This window comes from Theobroma umbraticum, unplaced genomic scaffold (genome assembly GCF_002168275.2).
Source record: "Theobroma umbraticum cultivar Fairchild unplaced genomic scaffold, ASM216827v3 scaffold_146.0, whole genome shotgun sequence".
NCBI classification, from domain to species: Eukaryota; Viridiplantae; Streptophyta; class Magnoliopsida; order Malvales; family Malvaceae; genus Theobroma; species Theobroma umbraticum.
In genome coordinates, this window is record NW_018397265.1 from 5,208,285 (window position 1) to 5,231,760 (window position 23,476).

General features: G+C 33.1%; 2 protein-coding genes across 4 annotated transcripts; one reads left to right on the forward strand and one right to left on the reverse strand.

Moving 5' to 3' along the window:
- Positions 1–530: 530 nt before the first annotated feature.
- Positions 531–8,660, forward strand: LOC110422417 (mitogen-activated protein kinase 9-like). Its single transcript, XM_021436308.2, has 11 exons — positions 531–1,135; positions 2,287–2,695; positions 2,771–2,898; positions 3,077–3,136; positions 4,468–4,617; positions 4,766–4,921; positions 5,271–5,408; positions 5,490–5,563; positions 7,597–7,698; positions 7,820–8,063; positions 8,281–8,660. The coding sequence occupies exons 1-11, from the start codon at positions 854–856 to the stop codon at positions 8,353–8,355; spliced, it is 1,818 nt and encodes a 605-aa protein (XP_021291983.1). The 5' UTR covers positions 531–853; the 3' UTR covers positions 8,356–8,660.
- A 5,230-nt stretch (positions 8,661–13,890) lies between these two features.
- Positions 13,891–17,914, reverse strand: LOC110422548 (Tetratricopeptide repeat (TPR)-like superfamily protein). 3 transcript variants are annotated; one of them, XM_021436508.2, is made up of 4 exons: positions 16,325–17,914; positions 15,078–15,887; positions 14,544–14,964; positions 13,891–14,458 (listed from the first exon to the last, which is right to left on the reverse strand). In XM_021436508.2, the coding sequence occupies exons 1-2, from the start codon at positions 17,831–17,833 to the stop codon at positions 15,081–15,083; spliced, it is 2,316 nt and encodes a 771-aa protein (XP_021292183.1). In that variant the 5' UTR covers positions 17,834–17,914; the 3' UTR covers positions 13,891–14,458; positions 14,544–14,964; positions 15,078–15,080. The 3 variants fall into 3 exon arrangements, with proteins under 3 accessions (XP_021292183.1, XP_021292182.1, XP_021292181.1); XM_021436507.2 differs by having other exon boundaries at positions 15,072–15,887; XM_021436506.1 differs by having other exon boundaries at positions 14,544–15,887.
- Between the last annotated feature and the right edge of the window lie 5,562 nt (positions 17,915–23,476).

The following is a 23,476-nucleotide window of genomic DNA, read 5'->3' on the forward strand; positions in this document are numbered from 1 at the left end:
TTGTTACTTCAAAACATTATTTATACCCTTTGTTTTGTACTTGTAAAATTTGAATATATTGGGTGGCCAATGAATTTAATTGTACATTTAGGGTTGAAGTTGATTTAATTAATTAAAAAAGGAAAGTCAAAATTTGAGCTCGATTTCATGGTTCAAACTTCAAATTTAATCGTTGGGGTCATTTTCTTTCTGTTTACTAACTCAACTAAAATGGAACTAATTATAAAAGACGCCGCTAGTGCGTGGCGTGAGAGCAGTGCAACTCCAGCTAGGGCATATCGCAATGCTTTTTTTATTTTACATTATATTTAATTTAATATATATTTTTTATTTTAAAATAAATAAAATTTTATTATTAACAATTATAATTTTTTATTTTTAAATTAATAAATATTATATAATCATATTATCTTATCACATAAATATATTATATTATTAATTTTAACTTTATAAAAAATAAAAATATAACAGCTAACATCAAATAATGTCCCTCTGTACTTCACCTACAGGCTATAGGCTATAAATAAAAACAAAAGAAGGCAAAAAGGAAAACAAATAAAAGGGAAAAAATTGTTTCAGTGTTCTTCACCTTTCCAGTTGGCGCTGCAAATATCTCGACTGCGCGCCCCCCGCCCCCTCATTTGCTTCTCCGCATAGAGCGGGCAAGAAATAGAAAAGTAGTGAAATATTTTATTAAAAAAGAAAAAGAAAGATCAGAGAAGAGAAGAGGAGAGAAAAAGAACAAGTAAATAGGTGGGTAAAGGAGAGAGAAAATCGGGAGGGAGAATCGGAATCGGAATAGGGAGCGGGCAATGCTGGAATTGGTTGGCTGTGAATCCAAGTGAGAGAGTATATGGGGGGAAGTGGCACTCTCGTGGACGGTGTTCGTCGCTGGTTTCAACGTCGCCATTTGATTACTTCTTCTGATAATAATACGAATAATAATCCGAGACAAGATAATGTTGTCAAACCGAATCAGCATGATCATTCAGCTTCTTCTCTGACTCAAAAGCAACAACACCTAGAAGGAGGAGGGGACCTCGTTGTTCAGGATTTCGATTTTGCTTCCTTGAAGCTCGTCAAAGTTCCCAAGCGTAATTACTTCCTCATTTCTTCCATGGAATCTCAGAAAAAGGTAATTTTTTTACCTTTTCTTGGAGATCTGATTTCACTGGCTATTTCTTTTATATAAATTCGATATGAAATTTTTTTTATTTGGAAAAGGAAAATCGGGAAGACATTGCTCATTAAGGATCAAATCAACCTTTATTTTCATTTATTTTCTTAATAAAAATAGATCAACTACTTTCCTTTAATGATAATTAATTGATCGATTAACAAAACTTCTGTTTTAGGACTCTTTAATGATGTCCAGTGAATATTATATATATATATATATATTTGTCTTTTGATGATCTTGTTATATCTTTTTACCGCATTAAGATGAGTCAAATTTTATGAAATTATCCTGCTTGCTAATTTAATAAAAGATTGCAAATGCCATTGCTTTTTTTTTTTTTAAACTTTTTTATAAATAATGAATTTAATTATTATTTTCTTATCATATTTCTTCCTGTACAATAATTCCATATTGCTTTATTGATCCTTTATTATTTTTAGCAGTCATCTTGTGTAGTACAGCTCATTGAGAAGTAATGTATATTTCCATCAGCACCACTATAAAATCGATTGCTTGCATTTTTTAGATTTTGAAGCTGGAAGCTTTCTTTATATTTATGTTCTTCTCCCATACTCAATCTATTATTTGAAAGATACGATATTGCCCTTAATATCTTCAGCAGCATTGTTCTATTATTGTATATTTTGGAAAAGAAGTGCGTTGTTGTGTCTAGGCTATCATTCTGCTTAATATACCCGGATTTTAATTCATTGAAACATCCATATTCCGTAATATGGGAAAATAAGGGGCAATGTTCCTTTTAATATTATATGTTTAAATTTATTTATGGCAGCTTCTGAGAGGTATGAAGGGAAGCCTGTTCCTGTCATTTTGGAAGGCTAATAAGAAATGTTATTGAGAGGCTGCATCTGTGGTCCTGAAGTTTTGAATGACTGTTTTTTGGTAGAAAGTTCGATTTTCACCTTAGCTAGCGTGCACTTTTAGACTTAATTTCTTTGTTTTTTATTTTATAGCATCAGTGATATAATAAAATAAAAGAGTCGATAATCTATCTTTTCAATGAATATATCTCCTGTCCCCCTCCATTTTTGCTCCTTGTCTTTGAATAGGTTTTTTTGATGTTTATAAGCAATGGTGCCGTGCAGGGTGCACTTGAAACAGAATTTTTCACTGAGTATGGGGAGGCAAGCCAGTATCAAATTCAGGAGGTCATTGGGAAAGGAAGTTATGGGGTTGTTGGTTCTGCAATTGACACCCACACTGGTGAAAAGGTTGCAATAAAAAAGATCAATGATGTCTTTGAGCATGTCTCTGATGCGACACGGATTTTGAGAGAAATCAAGCTACTGCGGTTGCTTCGGCATCCAGATATTGTAGAAATAAAGCATATTATGCTTCCTCCATCACGACGAGAATTCAGAGATATTTATGTCGTTTTTGAGCTGATGGAATCTGATCTTCACCAAGTAATTAAGGCCAATGATGACTTAACTCCTGAGCATTATCAATTTTTTCTATACCAGCTTCTTCGCGGTCTGAAGTATATACACACAGGTCAGTGCTTTTTGGTATGCTTCCCTACCCCCACTCCTTAGTTTTGTTATTGATTTTTTTTTTAATTTCTTGCAGCAAATGTATTCCATCGAGATTTAAAACCAAAGAACATCCTTGCTAATGCTGATTGTAAACTTAAGATATGCGATTTTGGGCTTGCACGAGTATCATTTAATGATGCCCCATCAGCAATTTTTTGGACTGTATGTTGTTCTGTCACGAAGTCCTGCATTCTTGTTTTCTTAGTTTTTCTCAGAAGGCTTAATTTGCTTGTAATTTCATATATATATATATATGTATGTATGTATGTGTTATTTTTCACTTTACAGAGGATAAGTCTTTAAAACACTTATGCTAACTAAATTTGTTAAATCCATTAAGGACTATGTAGCCACCCGTTGGTATCGTGCTCCTGAACTCTGTGGATCTTTTTTCTCCAAAGTAAGTTGCTTATAATCTCATTTCAGCCTTTTCTCTTTTAATATTCTTTTTCTGGTTGCTGAGATGGTTTGCTCAAAGAGAAGAAAGAGATTTGTTTTGTTTTGTTTTGATTACCTAGTGGAAGTTTCTTTGCTTTGATTTCTTGAAATGTTTTCAACCCCCTGGCTTTTCCCTTTCTAATTCTGTGGAGCAGTGTTATCCTGTCTAAAACTTGCTTGAAACTGTTGCTTATGAGTTTGATTGCTTGAATACAATTTCTTTAACAGTAAAACCACATTAGGGCAATTTCTTTAACATCCTTTATAATATGCATTATTCGCTGTGTAATTTGATGTTATCAGTAGCATGTTGGAGTAAGGTTCCTGGAAACTAGTTTGATTCTAAGTTTTGGTCTTTGAATTGGTTGATGGCAGATTGTTTCCCGCCTCTCATGAATTATTTTTCTTACTTATGTAGAACTTCTGTTTTCTGGATGGTTTTTATTTAGCTGTCAGAAGGTTGCCATTTCTGTAAATCCTTGTTTATTATTTCTTTTGTATTTCATCAACTTTCATGGAGAAAGCTGCATTTATAAGTCTTAAGAATGTTTACTGTTGCTATTTCAGTTTGGTTTAACACTGTTAACATGTTACCTGAAAGTTGTTAAAATTCCTTTTGAACAGTGACTAATTACGGTAACTGCCTTTGTAAATAGATTTTGTGCAAATTGGAAATTTTTTATTAAGAACCTTGATTTGCTATGACCTTAGAGAGGCTATGTATTTGATAGGTTTATTGTCTGCATGCTCAAATCTTTGCTAAATAAGCAATGAAATGAGCATATTAGCACTTAGCTTAGGTGCTATAGACTCATTGGTTCGATATTGGATGCATTGGTCAAAAACTGGTTTCATGCAAATCTCTGAATAATATCTAGTCATTACTTAGCTCATAGAAATTCTGCTTTAGCATTTAAGAGAGCCAGGGAGAGAGTGAGTGTTCTCTAAGTTTAACGCAAAATTGTTGTGCTCTTTTCTTCTAGTTCCACCTGTAACTGTGGATCTGGTTGTAAGCCATGTGCTGTTATCCTGAATATTTGGCCACTTTTGATGTTGTTGGTTTACCTATCAATTGTCTCCATCAGCCCTATTTTTTTGTGTGTGAGTGTGTGTTGTGGGGGAGGGTGAATTACTTGTTTTTATATATATATATATATATATATATATATATTTATCTTTTGAGCATGAGAACTGCAGTATCTGATACTTCGTCTGCCTTTTGATTTATAATATTTGTTAAATATGTTTTATCAGGCTATAATTGTAAATTCTGAGTCTTTTGTCCTTTTGTAGTACACCCCTGCTATTGATATATGGAGCATAGGATGCATATTTGCTGAGATGCTTACAGGAAAACCACTGTTTCCTGGAAAAAATGTGGTGCACCAATTGGATCTCATGACTGATACACTCGGCACTCCTCCTGCTGAATCCATTTCCAGGGTTAGTTATCTTATTTTCATATATTCAATTGTGCTATTCAGTTGCTTCAACCTTACACTATTTCTGAACTTTATTGTAACGTTTAAGGTTCTAATGGAAATTAAATGCTGACACACTCATCAATACTTTATTTATTATGACCTGTCAGATTCGAAATGAAAAGGCAAGGAGGTACCTTAGTAGCATGCGTAAAAAGCTTCCAGTTCCTTTCTCGCAAAAGTTCCCTAACGTGGATCCCCTGGCTCTTCGCCTACTTGAGCGCTTACTTGCATTTGATCCAAAAGATCGTCCCACAGCTGAAGAGGTAAGATTGAGCATTCTGAGTGATTTAAAAAAAAAAAAATTGTTTCCAAAGCACTTAAAAAGGAAAGGAAGTATGTATACAAGGGATAACCCTAAAATTGACAAGAGTAATTTCTCGCTAACATTTTATATATTCAGAAAACAAAAGGGGATATAAATCCTGTCAAATTGAGATCAATGAAGGAATGATCTTGAATGCGACTGCTTTTATTTGAAGTCCCATCTGCTTCACTTCATCAAAACTATGATTATTCCTCTCACCATTGACATCAAATCAAGTTTAAATCAGCAAGTTAGGTCCTGATTTGCATGCTTCTGATATCCCTAATGGTTATGCACTATGCTTGCAGGCATTAGCTGATCCATATTTTCATGGTTTGGCAAATGTGGATCGTGAACCATCCACTCAACCTATTTCAAAACTAGAATTTGAGTTTGAGAGAAGAAAATTAACAAAAGACGATGTTAGAGAGCTGATTTATCGAGAGGTACTCCACATTTGTTGCTTTGGTATGATGTGGCTTTTATTCATAATATAGCTTAACAATCTTCTGGCTCGGAGGGAACAGATATTAGAGTATCATCCGCAGATGCTGCAGGAGTATCTCCGAGGTGGGGATCAGACCAGCTTCATGTACCCAAGGTTAGAAAATACTTATTATCTCTAAGTTAGATTAACTTTACACATATGGAAAGGGAGCTATGATGGTCATCTCTTTATTTGTGCATTGCAATATGCAATTCAGGTTTAAAAATCTGTCATATTTTCTTGAATTGTTGAATGTTCCTTTTTTCCTCCATTTGAAATCTATTGTAAAACTTTGCGAAATTTTTATTTCTCTTTAGGATGTGTAAGCATTGGAACATGTTTTGTTTTTGGTTTGGTATCATCATCAACTTGACCTATATAATGTCCGTCAGTGCAGTCACTAGCATTAGTCATCATTAGCCACAGTATCTTGATTAATATAACTATCTGAAGAACCAGATAAGATTTGAGTTAATTTTTATTTATCTTAAGATTTGAGTTGATTTCCATTTATCTTGCGGTCTGTCATTCTTTACATTCAAGTTAAATATGTCCACATTGTTATTAGCATGATGTCTGTCCTAGATATGTAACAGTCCAGAATCTTATGCTGTAACAGATTTACTGCCGTTAGACCTTTTTAAAGACTTTTCTGTTTAGTTTAGTATTGGTTAATTAAAGTTCAAGAAATGCTGCTAGACCACCTCCATTTTTGTGTCAAATGCGTGGAGAATATCCTGTTTAACATTCCCTTTTCTTTTAATAGACATAGGATAATTAAAGTCTGTTTCTTTCCATTAATTTGAAGTTGTCATAGTTGTTGAATTAACTGGTAGTGGAATGATGTATTGAGTTGGCAAATGTGTTTTGCCTCCCAATATAAATATAAATGGCAGATAAGAGTAGTCAATGTTTAGACCAATCACATGAACATAGTTGTGATGATGGATTTGCCTTTTTTTTATTTGACAATTTTTTATATGCATAGTCTAGTCAAGCTTTCTTGGGATGAAAACTTGAAATTCTAGCAGATGAATAAATGGTGTCATTTCTTGCTTTCTTAACAATTGCGATACCACTATATTAATATGGTAAAACTGGAAGGGTTGGTCAGTAGTTTGTTCTGGTAACAGCTGTACTTTATAATCTAAGAAAACTATATGCAAATATGAGCTTTTAAGTTCAAATTACTAGCTAATTACTTGCTTTGCTGGTATTATTCATCTTTGATATGAAAATGTGCTTATAGAAAGGAAAAAGGACAATACATTTATGAAAGAATATTTAATGATACAATAATATTTAAAAAAAGGGTTAGTATTGCCCAATATTTTGAAAACCTAGCTAGTGTAGGAACTGATGGCGTGGTGGTTTTGGTTTAAATGGTTCAACCAGCTTGTTCTAAAGATTATAAAATAATCTTTTGTAAGATGGTAAAAAAAAACAAACTAAACGAATTAATAAAAAATTAAAATGCTGTTCAACCTTTATCCTATTCAATGGTTCACCCCTTTTTTTTTTCCGATTTTTCTGGGTTTTGACTAGACCTGGTTCAATGTACATATCCCAACCAGAGAGCCCATCAGTACCTGTACAACTGGTTCAACTTGCCGGTCCAGTCCAGTACTGAAAACACTGGGGTTACCCATACATGATGTATGTATGACAATTTTTTCTTTTGCTAAAAGTATGTCAAGATTTTTTTGCTAAAATCTGGCGCTGCTTCATGATATCATAGGATGATCAATGACAGCTTCATTTTAAGCACTACATTGGAGTCCGGAAACTAACTTTGATAGATGAAGTCATGCTCTCAATGCCGTACACAGTCTTCATTTTTGTTGTTGATTGGGTTTTATTTCCTTTCTTAAATGGGAGAAGTTCTAAATCAATGGGATTTTGATAGTTTGGGTTTCCTTTTGTTGCTCGATATGATGTCTAAAGATCGTCCTTATATGCTTTAAAATCATTTCAGCAAATAATTAGCTTTTGAATGGCTTTGTAGATATCAGATCAATTCCCAATTGAAGATATGCCATACTAAAGTGAAATATAGGGGGGAAGGGGAAACAAATCTGAAAATTCTAGTTTAACGTATTTTATGCTACCATCACAAGTAACATCTTGTTGTCTTTTTAATTCAATAGTGGTGTTGATCGATTTAAGCGACAATTTGCACATCTGGAGGAACATTATGGTAAAGGGGAAAGAAGTACTCCACTTCAAAGGCAACATGCTTCTTTGCCTAGGTATGCTTTGTAAAATTTCAGGAGCTGCTTTCATACTTTAGATGGCAGAACATACCCCCTAGTTTGTCTAGTTCGTGTTGTTTCTCCATTTTCCTGATCAACCATGCTATCTTCTTTTCAGAGAGCGAGTTCCTGCTCCCAAGGATGAGAATGTTGTTCAAAATAATGATTTTGAGAGGCGAACTGCAGCCTCTGTTGCAACATCTCTCCACAGTCCTCCAAGCTCTTTGGATGGTTCAGAAAACACAAATGCAGAAGGGCAAAATGGCCCTAGCAAACCAAACTATAGTACTCGTAGCCTATTGAAGAGTGCTAGCATTAGTGCCTCAAAGTGTGTTGTTGTGAAGGAAAAGAAAGATTCAGAGGTAAGACTATTCTTTCTTTACTAAACCCATCTCTTGACAAACTAATATCAACTTAATATTAATTAGAAAACGTAATCTGAAGTGGAAACAAGCTGAAAACAATTATCACAGAAGCTTCAACTGTTTGTATTGTAGCAGACAGCACTTTCCTGATGCGGAACCAAATGAATGTTATGCACTTACCTTATTTACACCACATTTATTTTTACTGCTGCAGGAGGAACCAATTGCTGAAGTGAACGATGAGATAGTCGATGCCTTGTCTCAGAAGGTTGCAGCTCTTAACGCCTGATTGAAACTTCCAATCGACTTTTGGAGGATTTAGTTAGCTTGGTGCATTACCCATTTTTTCCCTGACTTTTCCGAAGGAGGGCACTTCATAGGCAAAGATTTTGTATTTCTCGGGCAGAAGCTAACAGTAGGAGTATTATAAGGGGTATCATTGTTGTGAAACACAGTACAAAGAAGGCTCCGCCTTTGTCGTGTAGTTGTACTTACCTTTGAAGAAAGCAAGAGTGTATTTGTTATATTGTGAACTTTAGAATGCCATGCCTAGAGAGTAAGGATTATGATTTTTAAGGAAAAAAAAGAAAACAATGTATACTGTTTCCCTTTGGAAACGATAGTGTGCTATGTTTTATTCATCATACTACTAGGAGTGGGATTTTGTGAAGAAATAGAGGCAATGTTTGGTGTCTAGTCTTTCTGCACAAATCTCTTTATTGTTCAAAGCAGGATTCATCTCACAGGGAGGCTTGTCTCTCCCTTAATAGAATCTTGAATCCATTGGAAGGACCAAGTTATTAGCTGTGTATTTTCAATGTAAAAAAGCATCGTTGCCTGCAACTTTGTTCATAAATCATTCCTTCCTCTCTCTCTTTCGTCCGATTACCAGTCAATGCATTGTTAAATGATCATTAAAATGCCTGTAGGCATCTTTTCTTTGAACAAAAAACCACTCTATCTATCTATAATGCCTTATAAGACAAATTCTCTCTGGATAAAAACTTTAAAGGAATCCCATACTCTAGGACAAAGGGTGTGTTTATCTTGGAGTATGTAGTTTTTAAGTATTAATTTTTAATTTGCATTTGCCTTTTTTGATTTCGAGGCAGGGATTTTAGTTAAATAAGAGATATATGTAATTATTATTGAGTTAAAAGCTTGAATGTTTAAATTTACAGACAAAGTTAATTTTAACTATTAATATAGGTTTATTTTTCTTAGTCAAATTGTGTAATTAGTACTTGTCCCTAGTCAAAATGGTAGATTTAGTTTTTATACAATAATTTGTTAAAATTGAATCTTTGGACTTTTCAAAAGTAGTATCGCTAGTCCAATGTGTTAAAAATTTTCTATTATCTATATTAATGTTTGGTTGTGTTGACGTGGCATTTTCTTATTGATATGATATTAAATTTAATGAGATGACAATAATGATGTGACATTTTACTAATGATGTAATAGTAGTGTCGATATGATGTGATTAAGTACTACCATAGATTTTATAAGTATGGACATGAAATTATCTAATGTGAGTTAATGAATTTCTGTATTTCATAATTTAAAGTAGTGAAAAGAATGTTGTGAAATAGAAAAAAAAATACCACGTCATCATTAATAGATGATTATATTTAATGTCAGATCAATAAGAAAATATTATGTTAGTATAAATAATAGAAAAATTTTAATGCTATTAACAATTGGATTAATATTGTCAATTTTAAAAAATATAGAAATTTAAATTTTACAAATTATCGTATAGGGATTAAATCAATCACTTTACCAAAATGCAAAGATTAATTGCATAATTTAATCATTTTTCTTTGATGTTACAATAATGAGATGTTAGCTAGCTCTTAGACACATCCTTTGGGCTTATGCCTTATTCATGGAAGCTTAGGTTTGGTTATCCTTGCTTACACGATTTCGAGCATGTGTTTTTAAAAATTTTGAATTAACAAGATGCAATTAAAATCAACAAAATTCAATCCAAACTTACTTCTACATGATACCAACATATTCATGCAATTAATATATGAATTTGGTGACCAAACATGCAAGAAAACCATTGAATCAAAAGAAGAAACTAAGTTGTACAAATTTGAAAATAGTTTTAAAAATTCTTATATGTACGAAATCAACATACAATTATACCATTGTCGAGAAAGGTCATGCAATCGAATTATACAACATAGTGAAAAATTAAAATTTTTTCCTCAAACAATATCATACTTTGCTTATTTAATATAAATTATCGTAGCTATTTAGTAGAAGATTATTTTTCGTTTGTGCTTTTGATGTTGAAATCAAGAGGCTACAACAATTTGTGATTCAAAAACTTCTCTACTTATAGATAGTCGATTTTGGTTAATATTTATTTTCTAAAGAATTATTTTACTGCATAACATGTATAGAGAATAATGAGAACAACCATTACTAGCGAAGCTATACTTCATGCAAAACAACTAGAACAAGCGAAGCACTACTTCAAACGAAACAATTAAAATAAGCGAAGCACTACTTTATATGGAATAATCACTTCAAACGAATAGCAGTGAAAGTAACTTGGAATGAATGACAAAGTTCGCAGGTTACTTTCATCTTAAGATATTTTAAAGAGTTTGATTTGATGGTTTAGATATGGAGGTAGTTAAAGAGATCTTTTATTAATTTTTTTCTGAAGTACATGTGTTTCTCCTTATTACCTTTTTCTCTCGTATTTGTTCATGTATACTTTTTTCCTTTAAGTTGTTCTATACAGCTTTTCCTGTATATCTCTTCCATTTATTCTGTACTCAAGAATAAATCTCATTATGTCATTAATGATCATAAAATCTATTATTTTAATAGTCACATAATAGATTTCTTATTGTTACTCAATGTTAAAAACTTAGCAACAGTCACCCAATATTGAGGTTGCTATTCATTACGTGTAATAAAACCCATTCTTGAGTAATTGCCATTTTTGATACTATATATATGACTTTCACAATTCATTTAATGGACTTTTTAAGAACTACCTTATTCTCATGCATAGCTTTTCTCTCTAGCCCTCTTACACATTTTTTTACCTATTCTCTTCTTGTTCTCTTCCACCTACCACAACATTCAGTACTTCTAGAACTGCTCTGATCTTCCTTTCTGTTGCCTCCGGTATATCCTTTACTTGGTTGCAATGCTTCCTTTTCTTATCACAAGAACTCTTTTTATATTTTTGTGATTCCACTAGGGAGGAGTGATTGCATAAAGTAAGACTTTTATTGCTACAATATTGTGTTACTTGAAAAGATGAAGAGTTCCATTAGCAACCAAGATGCACTTGTCCCCTTCTACATTCAAGATCAGATGAGAATAATCCAATTTTCTTAAGAGAGGTTACAAACATTGGAGGACAATAATAAGCGAATGATGGAGACTATATCCCAATTCATGTCCTTTACTGCCACCATTTTCCGAACCCAACTTGTGCACCGTAATGAGGGTGTACTTAGACTTGACAATTCGTGTTTTCGTATCTTAAACGTGTTAGATACGATTAGATACGAAACATGTTAAGATTAAATACAAATATGACACGAATAATTTTCGCGTCTTAAATCTAAAACACGTATACATATATGTTTCATAACTGTTTAATATGAAATGACATGATTAACACGTTTGTTAAACGTGTCAATATACAACACAACACGATTAATAACGTGATTAACACGTTTAACACGATTAAATAAAAATATTTACAATTAAATATAATTTTATTATTTAAATTTAAAATCAATAATTATAAAAATAATTATAATAAAACAAAATAATAATATCAAATATAACAAAAAAAAAGTTCAAAATTAGGGATTGGGCATGGCATAATTACATTATTATTTTTATAAAATTTTAAAAAACTTATTAAAATAATTATTTAAAATTATTTAAGTAAGGCTAAAATAATATTTAATTTTTAACAAGTTGATAAATGTGTCACATATACACGTTTAAACACGATAACATGATTGAACACGTTTATACGTTTAAATACAATAACATGACTAACACGATTAATTAACCGTGTTTAAACGAGTTATTCGTGTTTAACATGTTAAGATACAAAAATTTTCGTGTCTTAAACATGCTAGATACAATTAGACACGAAACATGTTAAGGTTAAACCTAAACCTGTTTAACCTTGTGTTGTCTCGTTTCATATCCAAAATTACCAAGTCTAGGTGCACTTGACGGAGTCACTCCTCTACTTATAAACACTGAAGGGAATGAAAGAAATGGAGAAAATGCAACCAATGTAGTTGTTGCTACAAACCCCAATCCAACCAACTCTACTGTTGCAACTACACTAGCCACTACTTCTACTGCAATAATTCCATCAGTTTTTACTCAGGAATTTGTAACAATGGAAAAGCTCTAAAGTAAAAATGTGTCGTGAGCTCTAAAACCAAAAGCTCACAGCATGCTGCAAGCTTTAACACTAGAATAGCCCCTTATATATATATATATATATATATGCCCTTTGAGATATACTCAAAAATCTTATTGTTTGTAAGCCAGCGTTTATTTGCTTCTTTCACTAAAGTTTGCCTACAAATAAAAGCTGACATGTAAGGAGATTTAGCTATCCCTTCTTTGTTTCTTTCATCCTAGTGTTTCTCTTTGTGTCTTTCTCTGACGCGTTAAAGGTTCCCATCAAAAGCGACTGATGTAAATGTTTTCTTAATAGCTTTTAATTGATAAACATTACTTTTGTGTTTAGGATATCCATGAGACAAGTGTGATTAGAGGAAAAAAGTTTTAAACTACTCTACACAATTCAGATTTATACATCATTCATGATCTAAAGCCTTGCTATAATAACCCAATTTCATAAGAGTCTTAACTATATCCAATAAGTAGATAATATACCTAGCTTCATTTGTCTAATAACTATATCAAAAATCAAACAATTTATTTGTTTGTTTGAACATAAACACACACACATTTTTATACATAAAAAAAAAAAATTCTCTTTCAATCAAAAAGCCTCATCTCATGCATGAAAAATTTTCTTTGCTCATATTTCAGTTTTAAAAAAAATTTCATGCAAAGGCAACAAGCAAAAGAAATTCAATTTTTTTGAAAAGCAATAAAAATACAAAAAAAAAGAGGGAGATAGAACACAAAATTATAAAAAGAGGAAGAAAAAACTTGTTTAAAAAGATTTGTAAAAGAATAGATCTTGTTTTGAACTTTGTTTTGTTTGAAATTTGAACGAAGCAAATTGTTCATAGTAGCTTTATATTTATAGGGCATATAGAATTAAGTTTTTATGAAAAAAGATTAACTTTTCTTTTCCAATTTGTATTTTAAGAATCTTATTTTATGAAAAATATATTGTTATATGATCAATTAAATATTACACACGATAGTAACATGTTACTACTTAAAGTATTACTAGCTAATGTGTTACTATCTAGGGTGAAATTGCTTGAGGTGTTACTACTTGAAGTGGTATAGTACGATATATTATAGTATAAAATAAAACCTTTACACTCTAAACTAATACATAAGAATTATTTTTAAGAAATAATTTTTATATAAGGGGCAAAATGTAGATAGTTGATTTTGGTTAATACTTATTATTTAAAAAATTTATTTTATTGTGTAACATTGTATAGAGAATAATGAGTGCAACCATTACAAGTGAAACTATATTTCACATAAAACAACTAAAACAAGTGAAGTGTTGCTTCACATGGAATAACTATTTCATACAGATAGCAATGAAAGTAATCTGAAATGAGTGACAGGGTTCGTGGATTACTTTCATCCTGTGATATACGAAGAGTTCGACTTGATGACTTAGATATAGAGGTAGTTAAGAGGTCTTTTCTTTTCCTCATAACAGGAAAGTCCTTTCCCTGGACATTGAACTATAATTTCTAGTATTCGTCATGCAAATAAGCAACAGCTGCATAGTTGATTGCTGACTAGATTGCTAAACATAATTAAGCATTAAGATAAAAATGTGAAAAATAGTAGGCAAAATATAATATGGATGAGATACAATAAGCTACCAATGGCACCAAGAATTCCTTTATACACAAGCATTTACCATGGAAACAATTTGATCTATCATTAGTACCTTCAGTTCCTCTAACCGTGCTTGTCAACCAATTTGATCAATTTGCATTGTTTTTATCTTTTCTGTCCCATAATCATGTGGCAGCTCAAACTCCCTTCTAAGATCTGCACAGAATTTTCCTGAACTTGCTCTTGCTTCTGGCCATGACTCCAAAACATAAGCTTGAGAAAAGCAAACGGACAGTTTATACATGAAGGATGTGAAAACTGAAAGCCTGTTCTTAATATGAAGTCATATATCCCACATTAACCTGCATGGCCAAGGCCTGTGAGAAGAAATTGCAGTTCAATGATTAAATGCTAACAAAGGAGGAGTCATGATTCATATTACAAAATCAAAAATCAATATACCTGCGAAAAGTTTTCTTTGTGCAGCATTATGCAAAAGGCTTTGTAAACGATAACCATTCAAATGTTCAACTAAAAAATCGACCAACACTTTTCCCTCATTCTATCATGAATTGATCAACAAGCTTATTCAGACTCAAAGCAAGCTAGAACATGGCACAAACTTGTCTCACATGCCAAGTACACAAAACAGGCATTTCCGCGATGGATGCACAAATAAATGAACTTCTTACTAGTGTCTTCAATTTCCCATTATTGATCATGGGCCAGCATTAGCTCCAAATAATCAACCATAATCCATCAAAAAAATCATGATAATCTTAAAGTTACAGAACTTCTATACGTTGATGAAGCCTTCAAGGAACTAGACTCCTTCCAGATGCAGCAGGACTGTCCACCTCAAACTTTCTGAACTTGGAAGCATCTGACAAGAATCCAAAAAATATGTATATATGAAAAAATTTGTTGATTAAAGACATGTAAATTAGCTGTATCAATCCTTAGCTTTTCCGCTTAGAACAGTCTCTTAACTCTCACCAGTCACCAGTAATCCCCACAAGAACATGAACCCTCCCTAAAATGGTGAAAGCGGTTAGAATCCCTTAAGATAATCAATCGGCCGACAATCTTTGATATGTATTTGATGGCATTGTGGCAGTCTTCACAAACACGTAAGTTTTTAATCACACGTATTGGTCTTCCAGCAGGAATAGAGAGAATACCATATGCCACAGCTAATTTTTCACTGTGATACTTGAGCATGTGCACCTTCTCTTCGTCATCTACATCATGTAAAATCAAATTTGTTGAGGAAACATAGCCCTCCTGCTTCATTTTTAAATCCAATTCTTCCAAGTAGGCATAGATTTTATCCCTATCTGCGTGGCATGAGTCTCCAACTGAAAACGTATGGATCTTGTTCTGTACCTCAAGCCAACTACACCCAGGCACTTTCTTCACACCAGTATCCCTCATTTTCAATCTCATCTTACTAACATCGGCCCATCTACCTGAAGCTGCATATAAATTTGAGAGAAGAACATACATTCCTGCATTTTCAGGTTCCATTTCAAAAATCAACTGAGCAGCCATTTCAGCTAGTTTGGTATTGCTATGAATTCTGCTCGCACCAAGTAAAGCACCCCATGTTGCTGCATCTGGTTCGAAAGGCATGTTTCTGATCAACTTCAAGGCCTCATCCAATCGGCCAGCTCGACCAAGAAGATCAACCATGCAAGTATAATGTCGCGAATTTGCTTTTATGCCATAATCCTGGTTCATACAGTGGAAATATTCCCCGCCCCTATCCACTAAGCCAGCATGACTACAAGCAGACAATACTCCAACCTGAAACAATAAACTGTACAAGTTAAAAACTAGGGACCAATTTTATCAAAGAAGGCTATTTAATTGCTTCTCGTAGACTATTTGCACCAATTTTATCAAAGAAGGCTACCATTGAAAATTGAAGACAGTGATTGCATCAGATTAAAACTTCCCTTCCAGTTCTGAGGAAGACTATAGTTACATTTATTGAAGTCCAGAGATTTTTATATAACGATTACTTGGAAAGCCATATTAACTCTCATCTGTCCGAACATCAAGTCCAACCACTAAGGATAGCCTATGTGAATATATTTAATTATACTATTTTAGTTGCTAGGATGAAATTATTTCGTGAATGCTTGGAATGATGTTTTTAAAGAAAACAGATTTAATGCTCATAACATGTGGCCTGACTATGTTTAAATGTTGGTCAAACAAAATACAAAAACAATAATTACCATAGTGGTATCATCTGGTTTGACACAAGCTGCCTTCATTGACTCAAAAACCTTTAGAGCTTCTTTGCCAAACCCATGTCTTGCGTAACCGGCAATCATTGTATTCCATGAGACAACGTCCTTCTCCATTATTTCTTCAAATGCACTGCAAGCTTCGTCTATGCCTCCACACTTACAGTACATTAAAAGAAGTGCATTTCCCACAAATGACCCACTTTCATATCCTGCCTTAACCAGCCGCCCATGCAACTGCTTCCCCATTTCTAAAGCAGCAATATGGGCACATGTGCTCAACGCACATGCAAATGAGGACCTATTCAACCTTTCTCCATCTCTTTTCATTTCTACAAAAAGGCATAAAGCCTCCTCATCATAACCACTTTGAGCATAACCTGCAATCATGGCTGCCCAAGACACAGGATCACGCCGAGGCATCCGATCAAACAATTCCCTAGCATGAGCTATCTCACCACTCTGAGCATACCCTGTGATCATTGTATTCCAAGAAGTGACATTTTGGCAAGGCATTTCGTCAAACAATTTCCTAGCCATGTCCATTCTCTTACATTGCACATACCCTGCAATCATTGCATTCCATGAAACAGCATTCTTTTCTGGCATTTCTTCAAAAAATTCCCTTGCCTTGTCAACCATTCCATTCTGCACGTATCCTGACACCATTGCTGTCCACGTAAATACATCGCGAACTGGGGACTCATAAAACAATCTCCTAGCTTCTTCAATCTCACCATTCTGTGCATAACCTGTAATAATAGTATTCCAAGAGATTTTATCTCGGAAAGGGATTCTATCAAAAATCCTTCTAGCATCAATGAACCTCTTTGTCTTCACAAACCCACCCATCAAACAATTCCAAGAAACCAAATCCCAATCTGCCTTCGATTCAAAAAGCCTACAAGCCTCTTCCATCCTCCCATTCTGCACATAAGTTGCAAGCAAAGCGTTCCAGGAAATTGAATTCTTATTAGGCATTCTATCAAAAATTTTTCTTGCCTCGTCAACACAACCATTCTGCGCATACCCAGACAGCATAGCATTCCACGAAACAACATCCCTTTCAGGCATTTGTTCAAACAACTCCTTCGCAGCAGCAAGGTTATTGTTCCTTACACACCCACTGATCATTACATTCCAGGAAACCAAGTCTCTTTCAGGCATTTCATCAAACAAGTTTCTTGCAAGCTCAAACTTATCATTCATCAGGTACCCAGATATCATGGCATTGTAAGAAACAGCACTTCGACGTGGCATTGAGTTAAAGACACGGAGAGCTGAGTCCAGCTGGGCATTGCGCATATGGGTAGATATTGCCAGGTTCCATTGCTTTATGTCGCAGTCAGCAACTGGTTGGGGTTTGTTGTAGTTGTTGAAGTTGTGTTTCTTCTGAGCTAGTACTTTCTTTGATGGATACTGGTTTGGCTTTGGTTGGAGTTTGCTGATGGAATGTAACTGTCTGAAACGGTGACTCCCGCGCATTGCTTTCAGCATCACATTTTTCAGCTCGCCCTTCGCTAAAGTTTAAAAGTCTTGGTACCCGCGCTTTCCTCTGGCCCTTTATATTCGACTTCCAATTATTTTATTTAGCAATGGCTAAATCCAATATTCTTTAACTTCAATGATTAAAAAACTCTCAAGAATTTAAAAACATATATTAAGTCCTTCCTACAATATTCTATTCTTGCATAACAATCATTTTATTCTCTTTTTATTTTATTTTATAAATCAAATTACATAATAATTATTTTTATCTTATTTTATTCTTATAAATAGTCATTTATTTTAACTCTTATGAGGATTAAGATAAAAAAAACTTTTGATTTTGTTGCATTTTATGTTATAAATATTGCAAAATGAAAGTTTTGGGATTGGATTATTCCATAAGGAATTTTGATTGCAATTGGATTTTAAGATCACGGGTTTGTTTGCTCAATGGACATGTAGTTTGATAATTTTGAAGAATCGCCATTAATTTTTTTTTAAATGTGATTAGTCTTTAATTAAAATTATTTTTTAATATAAATTTTAAATTTGATTTAAATTTATACGATAAGGTTTAAATTTATTACTCAACTTTGGATGATGGTTCAACTTTATTATTCATCTTTAAACGGGTGTAATTTTACTATTATACTTTATAATATAGTTAAAAATGATCAAAAGTTAATGATAAAAGAATATTTCACAAAATAGTGTAATTTTTTTTTTCATTTCTTGATTAAATTAGAAAGTATAGTGATAAAATTACACTTGCTTAAGTATGAGTGATAATGCTCCATCACCCCAAGTAAACTAATGAATTTGGATCTTATCCTATGTAATAAAAAGGTAAGTTCCTATCTATGAAATAGAGATTGAGCTCAAAAGTGTGGTTATGTATGAGAAAAGCTTTAGCACTTACAATGTTCGTTCAAAAATGTCAATTCATCATCTATTATCTTTTATAAGGCTTGATTTAATCATTCTTGGTCTTTTGGTTTGAAACAAGTGCCAAGAGCATGGTTTTCAAAATTTAGTTATACAATTGCTCAGTTTGGTTTTAGTTCTAGCTTTCATGATTTTACATTATTTATTCAACACACTTATCATGGTGTTGTCCTTTTTCTTCTCTATGTGGATGATATGGTTATAATAGGTGATGATAAGCCCTGTATTCCAAATTTACTGTTGTATTTTAGTCAATAGTTTAAAATGAAAGATCTTGACTTTCTTAGTTTTTTCTTGGGGCTTGAAGTATCCCCTAGCTCTGATAGTTACTATCTTTTTCAAGCTTACATCTAACTTGCTTTCTCAAGCTAGTATTATCAATAGCAAAATTGTCTCCACTCTTTTGAAAAGTAATGCTAAACTTACTTTGATGGACAATACTCCTCATATTGATCTTACTTTATATTGCCAACTTGTTGGGAGTTTGGTTTATCTCATAGTGAGTTGGCCTAATATTGTTAATGTTGTTCATTTAGTCAACCAATTCATGGCTGATCCTTGTTAATCTCATGTTTTAGCTTTTTTGTGTATTCTCTGCTATATCAAAGGCACACTCTTTCAAGTACTTCATTGCTTTACTCACTTTTCTCTAGTTTTATCTTAGTATTCTTATCTTCATTGGACAATGAGCCTACAGATTGTCACTTAATCAGTGGTTATTGTTTCTTTTTGAGCAATTCAATCATTTCTTGGTGAAGCAAGAAACAAACTGTAATTATTCGTTCTATTACTAAGTGTAAATGTTGTGCTCTTAGGGATGCTACTTTAGAGTAACTTTGACTTTGTCAATTATTGGTGGATACTGGTATTGTCCACTCTTTGTGACTATTTTTTGCTGTGGTAATCGTAGTGCTATCTAGATAGCTCACAATGACGTTTTTCAGGGCACACCAAGCATATTAAGCTTAATTATCATTTTGAGTGAAATCATGTGACTCAAGGGCCTTTTCATTTGACTTTTGTGTCTTTTTCAAATTAAACTGTTGATCTTTACAAGGGCTCATATTTCTAATCAATTCAAGAATTAGTTTTTAAACTCAAGTTGATATTTATCATACCACCTTGAGTTTAAAGGGGTGTTAACATAATTATAACAATTGTCTAGATTATAAGTTACATTAGTATGAGTTTGTTAGATCACGAAACTGTTAGCTTGATTTTCTCCTAAATCATTGAGAATCCTTTATATATATTTATAATATCATGTCAAATTCTGAATAGAAGATTTTTCTTTTTGTAACAATACTAATGTGTCAATAATCAATTTCACTAGTGTTATTAAATTTAAAAAATTATTTTAAACATATTATATAGAGTAGAGAATAGAATTTCACTGATCTTATTAATAATTCAAACCAGTAGATATACACATAGTACATTGGAATTGAATCCCTTAATTCTAGGGATGTCTTTCTATTAAGATAATATAAATCAAATAATAAATTACAAATTACAATCCATTAGTATAGGATAAATATTTGTGATTATCTGATATGGCCCCACAAGATGGTGGGTCCACCAAAAACACTAATCTTGGAACATAAATGAAGAAATTGTTGATGAGAAAGAGGTTTAGTGAGCAGGTCTGCAAGTTGACTAGTAAACGCAACATGGGAGACTCGAAGTTGTTAACGTTGAACCTTTTTTCGAACAAAGTGGAAATCAATTTCAATGTGTTTCATGCAAGACTGAAAGATAGGATTGGCACACAAGTATGTAGTACCAATATTGTCACAATACATTATCGGTAATTGAGAGAATGGAATTGATAGTTCAGCCAAAAAAATAGACCTCAATATATCTCAATCATGGTGGAAGCTACAACACGATATTCAACCTTTATTGAGGAACATGCAATAGAACGTTGCTTCCACAAGCTCCATGAGATCGAATTGTTACCGAGAAATAAAATATATGCATCTATGGAGGTGCAATCATCTTTGTTTCTAGCCCAATCAACATCGAAGAATGCATGAAGTGTGAGTGATGAATATCGATGGAGAAAGATCCCATGATGCAGAATGCCCTTGAGATACCAAAAAACACATTTGGTAGCATTTTAATGATTTATTGTTGGACAATACATAAATTATGATTGATGATTAAAGGCATAAGTGATAACTCTATGATATAGAGTTATTTGGGCTTAATTTTGATAATAATTTAGCGTAGTTCTCGTTGTAATGCATAGAAATTAGTTAGTTTTATTTAAATAAATTTAAATTAGCTAATTTAGGTGAGTCAATCTAATCTTAGTTAATTTTATAACTAATTTGGTGTTAATGTGATTAAGATAGGTTGTTGTTGATTTATTTGTGCTTTTGTATGCTTAATTAAGGAAGAATTTTAATGAAAGAAGGAGAGTAATTTCAAGGTGCAAACTTCTACTGCACATGTTTCGTTACTTCAGCCATAACTCTCTCTCTCTACAAAGCTCTAAATGAGATGATTCTGCAACCATTAGAAAGTTAAGAGAAAAAGATACAACTTTCATTTTTACCACTTTGCCCAGTTCAGCCTGAAAAAGGGTCAAAAATCTTATCAAATTTGGTGAACTGTAGCAGTCCTAGAGCAATTATGATTTTGCTATTTAAAGGATCAAGATCGCGGCTTTGGAAGAGGTAAGTCGTGGCCCACATAATCTGATGAGGAAATTCATATTGGAATTGACTTCTTTCTTTACCCAATTTGGCCTAACTTCAAAGCCTTACAAAAATAACCTTTTAGAGGACTTTTAAGAGAGAATGAAACACTAGATTGAGAGCTGAAAATAAAGCCACAAATATAATACTAAACTAATCTTAAGTAAGTAGAGCAGTAGCAATTGGCTTACCCCTATGCAAAGATGTATACCACTCTTGAGCCACATCTTCTAAATAAGGCCCAATTAACTGCACGACTCAAGTACTAAAACATCCTATCATAGTGAAGATCTTGTCTATACCATCTAGAAATGCTTAGGGCTTCTTTGACACATCAAACCCCGTGGAAAATTGAGGTTTCAACCTCAAGAAATCTAGTAGAGAAATATTCAAACTACCCTTATAGTGTCAAACTATTGATGGTCATTCTGATGTAGTGAACTAAGGGATGCTTGAACATAGGCGATCCTTCACCCTAACGTCTTTGCTCTAATATCTCCTGGACAATAACTCTCATATTCTGGCCTAAGTCATGCATATTAGTTGCTATCTGCTCAAGGTTCACACCCCTAATTGGAAGTCCTGTCTCAAGCTTTGAAGCTTGATCCTCCACATTATCATCAGTAGGTGTCTCAACCTTTAGTGAACTCATGATTTTACCGTGTCTGCCATGACCCATGGCAATGGGCATATGTGGTCTATCCATAACATCTATTAGAGTCTCCTACTCTATTGCGTCTTTAGAAGTTGCTCGAGTCCTAGGTAGCATGATCATACCTAGACAAGAGCAATTCATAGTGGTCTTAATATCTAGACATGTATAGCCAAGTGACATCAATAAATTGGAACTAAGCTTGGAAGAGAAACAAGAAATCATATGCTAGTTTTCCATTTCCAATTTGTACTCAAGAACACAAAGCAAAAATAAGATTCTCACAGACAACTCCAATACTGCGCGACTCGACCATGAAAAACCTAAGACTTATACAACCTAGAGTTTTGATACCCATTTTGTCATATCCCATTTTTTAAAAAGATCATGATCAGTGCATGGACCTATGTGGGTATAGTCCATTAGGCCTAAACAAGCCAAAACCAATAATACATGGGCTAGTCATCCTTTGTATTCATATACATTTCCATTCATAGTTAAGAATATGCAAATAATTCCTCAAGGCCACCACAATAAGGAACTTCTCAATGTATAATGTAGTTTCCATCACATTCCAGATAAATATTCACAATGTTATAACAATTGTGGTCCAACACATACCCTGTACCTATACTGCTATGGTTTATCCACTATAATCTTATCATTCACATGCACTCATATTCAGGACTCAACATAATATACAGAAGTATAAACAAGTATAAGTAAATCAACATTTATTTACACATCAAGTCATTATCAAAAAAATAGTTCAAGACACAACTCAACACACTACGGAGTGTAACGACATTAGAAGGCTAAAAAGAAGGCTCTACCACACCTACCATGAATAAGTCAATTTAGTAGTCCATAAGTCACCTAACTAAGCAAGCTATTGATCTGTAAAAAAAAAAAGAAAAAATTATAAGTGAATCAGAAAGACTACGTGAATGGATATGAAGAAGGGAACCAGCCAAAAGAGAGAGTTTTTGCAGTAAACCATGCTTTGCAAAAAGACATGATAATCATATAATGAATCCTTTCAATGGCAATAATCTCATTTCAACATTTCCATAAAAGCATTTGAAACTTAAATTGCATAAACAAGCAATAATATATAAAGCTCAACTTACAAAACATTTGCAAAGAGAAATCAAAAAAGAGTTTCCAAACTCACATATTCAGTATCATTCATTCATTACAAGAATGTATCATCCAATAATGATTAATATCATAATTTCCACATAAGCGTAATAATTGTTACCTCATCAATCATAGGCATCACAATGTTTGTTATACAAGTAAGGTGTCAATTGATACCATTAACAAAGACAAGAGGAGAATGGGTAATTTTGT

Excerpts from the sequence above, each read along its gene's own strand:
- LOC110422417 (XM_021436308.2), top strand. The coding sequence starts at position 854 with ATGGGGGGAAGTGGCACTCTCGTGGACGGTGTTCGTCGCTGGTTTCAA. Across the intron at positions 4,922-5,270 it reads ATCGTCCCACAGCTGAAGAG|GCATTAGCTGATCCATATTT; the intron begins GTAAGATTGAGC and ends CTATGCTTGCAG. Across the intron at positions 7,699-7,819 it reads CAACATGCTTCTTTGCCTAG|AGAGCGAGTTCCTGCTCCCA; the intron begins GTATGCTTTGTA and ends TCTTCTTTTCAG.
- LOC110422548 (XM_021436508.2), bottom strand. The coding sequence starts at position 17,833 with ATGCTGAAAGCAATGCGCGGGAGTCACCGTTTCAGACAGTTACATTCC. Across the intron at positions 15,888-16,324 it reads AACCAGATGATACCACTATG|GTTGGAGTATTGTCTGCTTG; the intron begins GTAATTATTGTT and ends TTATTGTTTCAG.